Source organism: Raphanus sativus, chromosome 3 (genome assembly GCF_000801105.2).
Source record: "Raphanus sativus cultivar WK10039 chromosome 3, ASM80110v3, whole genome shotgun sequence".
In the NCBI taxonomy this organism is placed as follows: Eukaryota; Viridiplantae; Streptophyta; class Magnoliopsida; order Brassicales; family Brassicaceae; genus Raphanus; species Raphanus sativus.
In genome coordinates, this window is record NC_079513.1 from 15,257,000 (window position 1) to 15,265,464 (window position 8,465).

Here is an 8,465-nt window from a genome sequence, read left to right on the forward strand (position 1 = left end):
TAGTTTCCCTATTATTTTTTAATTGGACTTAACTAATATCAATGGGACATGTTGAAGAATTAATAGAATAGATAAATTCAGTCGAGTTAATTTTTTTTTTTTTTTTGCTGATCTATGAAACGCCTCACATAAGTAAACTCGATACTCTTTACTTTGCCGAAACAATTAGATATACAAAGCTACAAAAGTTTAGATATAATTGTTCGTTACAAATCTACCTTCACTACGTAGAAATACTGAAACAGTAATCGAACTTTTAAAGTTTACTTTTGACAAAAAAAAAAAAATAGCCAAGAAGATTTCTCAGTCTCTCTCTCTCTCTCACTCTAACTTTGGAGTTCCCTCCCTCCATAAATAGTCCTTGCTCCTCAGTCCTCACCATCATCTCTCCAGTTAACAAAGCCTAACTCTTCTTTAACAAGAGCGCAATTTCGAAATTGCTCTTGTTCTTTCTTCATCTTCTTCTTTACTCTCAGAGTAATTTAAAACCTCTTAATAATAACACAAACAAAAATGGCTATTATAAAAGTAGCAATTCTGTTTACTACATATGTTCTCTTTAGCCTCGCCGACGCAAGAATTCCCGGCGTCTACTCCGGTGGCGCGTGGCAAAACGCACACGCCACTTTCTACGGCGGCAGCGACGCCTCTGGCACTATGGGTAAGTCCACGAAAAACAGAGTAAATGCACCGAAGAAAGCTTCATTTTGACAAAATTGTTGTTTTTTTATAGGAGGAGCTTGTGGTTACGGTAACCTTTACAGCCAAGGGTACGGAACCAACACGGCTGCCTTGAGTACGGCGTTGTTTAACAACGGTATGAGTTGTGGAGCCTGCTTCGAGCTAAAGTGCGCCAACGACCCACAATGGTGCCATTCAGGTAGCCCATCTATCCTCATTACCGCAACCAATTTCTGCCCACCAAACTTTGCTCAGGCCAGCGATAACGGTGGGTGGTGCAACCCGCCACGTGAACACTTCGACCTAGCCATGCCTGTATTCCTCAAGATTGCTCAATACCGTGCCGGCATTGTCCCTGTCTCATACCGCAGGTACAAAATAATAGAAAACAATCTCTTGTTGTGTGTTTTTTTGGATAAAATTGTTGTGTGTTATTCTTGTTTAAGATAATTTACTAGACGAATGTAACTTTGGTTTAAGTTTAAGTGTTCTCTAATTCGCAAACTAATCCATACATTCATGCAAGTAAGTTAGTAAAAGAGTGTGAAATGTTTGGTCTTCTTTTGTAGGGTGCCATGCAGAAAGAGAGGAGGAATAAGGTTCACAATCAACGGTCACCGTTACTTCAACTTGGTTCTGATAACTAACGTTGCGGGAGCAGGAGACATCGTGAGGACGAGTGTGAAAGGTTCAAGGACTAGTTGGATGAGTCTGAGCAGGAACTGGGGTCAGAACTGGCAATCTAACGCTGTTTTGGTTGGTCAGTCACTTTCTTTTCGTGTCACCGGCAGTGACCGTAGAACCTCTACTTCATGGAACATCGTTCCTTCTAACTGGCAGTTTGGTCAAACCTTTGTCGGGAAGAATTTCAGGGTCTAAAGTGAGTTTCGAGAAACTAAACATTGAAGTGGTCGAGACAAAAGAAATCTCTCCGCTAATTGAGGGGAGAATAGTATCTTTGACTTTTTGTGTGTATTTTCTTTTTAATGTTTTTGTTTTTGTTTTTGGGTTTGGGAGTTTGTTTTTTAATTGTGAGTTATATAGCTGAAGTGGCTGTGAGAAAATCTTGGAACAGCCCGCAGCTAAAAGTATTTTACATTGGTTGGGTTGTAAGTTACTTATGTTGTAATACTAGTATTTACTAATCTTCGTGTTTGTTGCTAACTAGCCATTGCAAAACAGTTACTCTGACACAGTAGTACAGTACTGCTCTGACACTAAAGTGCAGTAGTGTGTAGCTAATGCACGTTAGTGTAAAGTGATAGATTCTCAAGGTTCCCACTTAGATTTTGTGACGAGAAGCAAAGTAAATAATGCCTTTAATAAGTGGGAATTGTTTTTTTTGACCGATGAATTGAAAAGTAAATAATTAAAGTATTTTCCGACAGCATTTGATGCGAACCCAGCACAATTCGACAAGGTCCTTCACTTGTTATTCATTATGATTTTCTTTTTGGTGATATGAACCGGGACATGCCTTAAACTTTTTTTTTTGTAAACTAAATTTAGCTAACATTATTATTTGATTCCATTATACACTATACTAGACTTTGACCCGCGCTTTGGAAGCGCGGAATGAAAAATTTCACTAATAACTTAACAAATATTTTGGTAATTTTTAAAGAATGTGTATTTAAAATATTTTTGCATTTAAATCAGTGTTTTTAAATTCAACCTGATTGTGATTATACCGGTTAATCCGGAGATCTGACAATTCAATTTAGGTTTCTAAAATATTCATATTAAAAAAAATCAGTAAAACCTGAGGCTAACCGATTGAACGATTTAAATTGTAATAGTTTCATAATTTGTAATCTTATAATCCAAATTTTAAAGTTCATTATTTTTGCAATTTATGAAATTATGACATTTGTACAAAAATTTAAAGAGAAAATGATAGATATAAATAAATAAGATTAATTATTGTATTGTTTGGAAACATTAATAGTAGTATAAAAAATATATTGTTTGGAACCATTGATAGTAATATAAAGAAATAAGTATATTGTTTGGAAACATAGATAGTAGTATAAAGAAAGAAACATTAGTGATTTAATGTACGTTTAACTATAAAGTATAAAAGTGTATTTAATTTAAAAATTTACAAAATAAATGTTAGGTCCAACAGAATGTTTCTGTTTTAATAAGATAGATGTTTTATAAAAAGAAATTTAAGAAAGAACAATAATTTAAGAAGATAGATGTTATAATTTTATACATATTTTCATGATGATAAATTATAAAAAATTAAACCAATTGAATTTTTGGATAACCATTGATTTAAACTTATTGGAACTGTTAATCATACAAAATAATGCATTTATGAGTTATATTTTAATTTTTTTTTTTAATATGTGTCTTAGTTCTTACTATGTGTAAAAAACTAGTACTATCTATTAATTCAAAAAGTATTTTAAATTGTTTTATTTTTTATTCTTCTGATTCGATTAATAAAACTGAGTAGAATACAACTTTGAATTACAAAGCCAGAAAAAACATTAATATCCCTGAAAACTTAGCCAAATAAAGGGAAACACACTTCCAAACGAAGGAAACTAAAACAAGTACTGAACTAGTTAAGGATCTTCAAACAAAACCAAATGCAATACTTAAGATTAGAAGATAGAAGAGAGGAGTCTCATAAGCCAAAATCAGCCGGCTTGCATGCATTGAAATCACACATGACAGAGCGATGAGGAGAACCAGACACAAGAACCAAGAACCAAACCTCGTTTGAACCACCCGTTCACAACGATCGAGCCAGAACTGAGAACACAAGGGGAATCACCACAAAGAACCAATAAGAAACAACACCTGGGAGTGGGCTCTATTCTCTAGTAGTCATGCGCAGCAGCTAATAAACGCAGACAATAGGCAACGTAACTACTTACCTGTAAAGCCACCCGAGGAAGTGGCATCCAAGAAGTCTTGGAACATAAGAGAATGAGAGCCTTGAGTGAGTTTTGAGACAGTAGTGTCTAGAAAATAACGTTGGTAGTGATGTGACAAAGATTATGTCTTAGTGAAAGACTGTTGCGTCTCTCATGATTAAGTCTTGCCAATGTCCTCTTCTGCTCGGTCATCTCTTGCATTTGTCTCTATTAGTAGCATAGTTTAAGCTTCATCTCTTCGATTTCTCCCTACTATTGACTCAAGGGCGTAATTAACCAATCTATACCGCATAAATTAAAGTTGATTATAACTCAATACATAAACGGAGAAGATGGTAAGAACAATATAAAACCGGTTGTGCCTTGGTTTTACATTCGTGATTAATTTCATAAGGTCTTCATTTGCTTCATATAAGCTGCTTTTTTGTATTTTCCCTCCAAAACAACCTACAATACTTTACCTAACGCTTAAGTTACAACAGCCTATAAAAGTCGAATTTGGATTTGTGTTTTGGGTCTTGCATTTGCATCACTGATTAACTTCAAGTGTCCTGAATTTTATCATTGAATAATTGTTGATTCCAAAACTGGAGATCCATAGGAAAAATCTCTACATAAAATGTTCTAACAAAAAACAATACAACTGTGGTTACAACACAACAAGAGAAGTTACCACATATATACTTCACTCGATAGCATAGCACATGAGGAAGCCTAAAGGCTAAATCACATGTTTCTCTAAGGTTGAGTATGTGACTTGTTACCTGTATCCGTTATAAATCTCGACCTTCACGGTTTGTCATAACCGTATTTGAATTGTTCATCACGGAATTAACCAGCTTAATGCCTGCTAAAAGGTCTTTGTTTAAGCCGTGTTTCCGGTAACTTAGCTCCGGTTTTAAAACCCTGTTTCTTAGCATCCTTAACCGGGTTGGGCTGAGTCGGTTTCCCCAAATTGTCCTGAAGTTTTTGCAAGGCACGGACCACTTGGTCCATGGTTGGGCGTGACTTGGGTTGGATAGAGAGACACTGCACCGCAATGCTGGCTAATCTCACTGCCTCTTCGGGTAGGTACTGTGTGTCTAGCCGAGAGTCCACAATTTGGAGAACCTTGCTTTTGCTTGTTAGGTAAGGTCGAGCCCATTCCACGAGTTTTTCTTCTTTAGCCGGCCTGTTATGGTCCAGTGCTTGTTTACCAGTTAAAATCTCTAATAGCACAACTCCGAAACTGTAAACATCGCTTCTTGCATTTAAATGACCTGAAAGTATATAAAATTAGGAAAATGAAACAAGGATTCAAACAATATGCACTCACAGAATTTCGTTGGAGAAAAGATCTCATATCGGAAATATAAAAATGGATTCAACCAATATAGTTTTAAATTTAAAATTCAAGAAATTTAACAAATCTTATCAACCTTTGGTTGAATTTGTACCTGAAGACATATACTCGGGAGCCGCATAACCATATGTACCATAACCCTGGTACTAACATAGCTTCGATCACCCGTTGGACCATCCCTAGCTAGTCCAAAGTCAGAAAGTTTTCCATTGTAGTCCTGTCAATGGAACCCAAAAGTCATCAGTAAAAAAGTGAGACCATCTAATTCATTCAAATTCTCTGCCTTACAGCGTCAAGCAAAATGTTGGAGGCCTTAATGTCTCGGTATATCACTTTGACAGGGTCACTATGCAGAAACGCAAGTCCCTTTGCTGCATCCAGCGCAACCTTGACCCGTAGAAACCATGGGAGCGGCTTAAAATATGTACCTCCTGTTTCAAAACCACTTACATCAGTACATATACACAACACAAAAACAAGATTGTTAGGAGATTTTGGAGATCACAAAAATCGCCTAAAATATATTTTCTTGTAGTTATTAAGAAAGTTACTATTCATGTACAAATTAGATTTTCTATTCTATTATGTAAAGAAATTTCTAGATAAGTTATGCATTTTGTATAAATAAGAAATACAAGGCTAATGTATAAATCGAGAGAAACTATTATACTACTAAACTTATCAAAGATGTTTCCATCAATAGAATCAATAGGACTTACTTCTGAATAGATGGTTCTCAAGACTTCCTTTTTGCATGAACTCATATACAAGAAGATGGTGTTCATCCTCCAAGCAATAACCAACCAGTTTCACCAGATTTGGGTGGCTCAACTGTCCCAAGTAGTTAATCTCTGTCTGCATCAGAACAGAACACAAGAGCTCAGACACAATCACACACACATAACTCTCAAAGTTTGAGGGACATGAACACTACTGTACCAGCCATTCACGGTGACCTTGAAAACCTTCTTGGTTAAGCTTTTTAACTGCGATGACTAAACCGGTTCCTGGTCTAGTCGGAGTGAGACTGGTTTCATCCAACCAGCCTTTAAAGACACAACCGAACCCACCTTCGCCGATCACACTGTCCGGTCTGAAGTTTCTTGTGGCGAGTTTGAGCTCGTTGAAGGTGAAGCTCTTGACGGGGGTAGAATCAAGAATCTCCCCTTCCGTCTTCTGAGCTGCAGCCACCGTGGAGGAAGATTTCCCGCTCGAGATGCTTAAACCGTAAAGATCGCTGCTCTTACCTGAACAGACACAAACATATGTTAAAACCAAACTCAAGCCTGGAGCAAAATCAACATAGCGAAGAAGGAGATGGTACCATTGTTGAAAAGGTTATCGGCTTTGACACACGAGCTGAAGCAAGAACCCATTAAGCTAAGAAGAAGTTCGTTATCTCCACTTTCTTGATTCTTGAGCGTTCTTGTCCAGCTTCTTGAGGAGGATATTGTTTGTGCGCGGAGAGGATAAGAGGAATTATAGGAAACTTTTTGACAACCCACACGGCGTAAAAAGAGAGAGAAAGAGAGAGATGTGAACAGAGATGGCGAGGTGAAGAAATGAGAAAGAGGGTTGGTGTGTTAATGAGAGGCACGAGGGGGCTTTGGCCTTGTCTTTTTGTGTGAAATAAAGTCAAACAAATGGACACAGTTTGGCGAAAAGATGAAAAGGTCGTTTGATTCTAGTATTTGATATACGCGATTTGTCTGACCCATTCCCTTTTATTTTTAAAAAAAGTCTTACGAAATGTTTTGGCAAATATCCTTATTGAAGATTTTATTTCCAGAAAGTTGAGAAGAAAATTGTCAGTGAAATTACTGGTTTTGGATGCTGTTTTTGTTACCGTCCATATAACCATTTATGGGGATGACAAACAAACACGAGGATTTCATATTTGCTGTCGTAACAAAATATTTATTTCACATCAGGTGTGTCATCATCAGTTATCACTGTCATGTCGTGTTGTGTGAACAGTAAAAGATAAAACATGTATAAATTAAATTTAGGAAAATTAGTTATTTAAGATTTTTTAAGAGCTGGTTATCACTGAAGTTTGTAATTGGTATCAATGAGTTTGATAGGGTTCCACTATTTGCAATCGCGTTAACAATACTTTTAGTTGAAATTAAAGTAATTGTTTTTTCTTAAGGTCAAACAAGTTAACAGTGATTGTTAGTGACGCAATTTGAGGCCCAGGGTGTGACGTCAACTCTCCAATTACCAATTAATTTGGTACAAACTATCTAAAGACTGTTCATCAAAAACAATTATCTATAGACTGCGTTTTGGCTTTTTGTAATCTTTGTTGGGTTGCACCCAAAAAAGAAGATTGTGGAGCTTTGAATAGTTTTATTTGGTCAATTATAGTTTTCAAATAACTTTGGTACAACGCATTTTATTTTTGGTTGGTTGCATTTCATATCAGCAATCCTCGATGTTTCAGTCATGGACTTGAACCTTCGAATTCTTCCAATATGCTATCTCTTGTTTTAGTCACCATTTGGCTAGCCGTCACGAATTGACACTACTCGTAAATGCATTTTCAATTAAAATCTATTCGATTTGTTTTTCTTTTGTCACCATGTTTTTTCAACTATCATCATTATCTTTGATTTCTTGTTGTAAAGAAAAAAATATTCCACAATAAATGTAGGTTATACAAATATTTGTATATAGATAGGTTGTACTAAAACTTTGTTTCTAATACACTCTTTCGAAATGAATAAGCCATTTTGAACCATATCGAGGAGATCAGATTCGATTATTTTGATCTGATGCTATATTAAAACAAATGAATTTCTAATACAAAATTAATTAGTGATAACTGAGTTGATACATCCATCATATATTATTTCACTAAAAATTTGTCTAATTAGCGATGTGAAAGACTTTGTAATAGTATGGAAATCGTCTTTTTCTTGTCGTACGGAAGTAAAGGAAACTCGTTATTCTAGATGTGACAAATCTTTTCTGAAAACTGGATGTGACAAATCTTTTACACACGAAATAATTGAAACAAAGCTTTCAATTTCTTCATTCTGTCTCTATATACACAAATGATATTAAAAGAAAGTCATATCAAGAATGTATTTTAAAAGGAAAATAGGATTGACTTTGGGTAGTAGGTTTTTGATTAATGAGTCGCGTACAGTTTTGGACGTCGCTGTCTGATTGGTACTAATTTGACTATTTTTGTAAATAATCTACCAGAATCCCGTATTCAAATCAAGAAGAAGATCTACAATAGTTTCTCGACACGGGTTGGACAATCTTGACGTACGAAGGTACTTCTTGGACTTGCCGTTTCTTGTCTCCCACACATGAGAATTTTTATTTTTCTATGGTCGAGAGATGTCGTGTTGAGAAGGAAAATATAGAAATAGATATTTTTCTTAGTTGTTGCAGAAATAAAAATTGACTTTCCATTGTTGTGCTAGATGATTTCAACAAATATTCGACAGACATGCGGGACTCTGCATTTGTGAGTGTATTTGTACATATTATGATCTTCCAAATATTCAAACATAAAAAAAATTTAGATGTACAGT

The 8,465-nt window shown here is 35.7% G+C and overlaps 1 protein-coding gene and 1 pseudogene across 1 annotated transcript; one reads left to right on the plus strand and one right to left on the minus strand.

Annotated features, from left to right (window-relative positions):
• The first annotated feature begins 368 nt into the window (after positions 1–368).
• LOC130509225 (expansin-A4) lies at positions 369–1,828 on the plus strand. The gene is made up of 3 exons (XM_057004970.1): positions 369–661; positions 734–1,052; positions 1,251–1,828. The coding sequence occupies exons 1-3, from the start codon at positions 514–516 to the stop codon at positions 1,558–1,560; spliced, it is 777 nt and encodes a 258-aa protein (XP_056860950.1). The 5' UTR covers positions 369–513; the 3' UTR covers positions 1,561–1,828.
• Positions 1,829–4,108: 2,280 nt separating this feature from the next.
• On the minus strand, positions 4,109–6,512 carry LOC108838073 (serine/threonine-protein kinase BIK1-like; annotated as a pseudogene).
• Between the last annotated feature and the right edge of the window lie 1,953 nt (positions 6,513–8,465).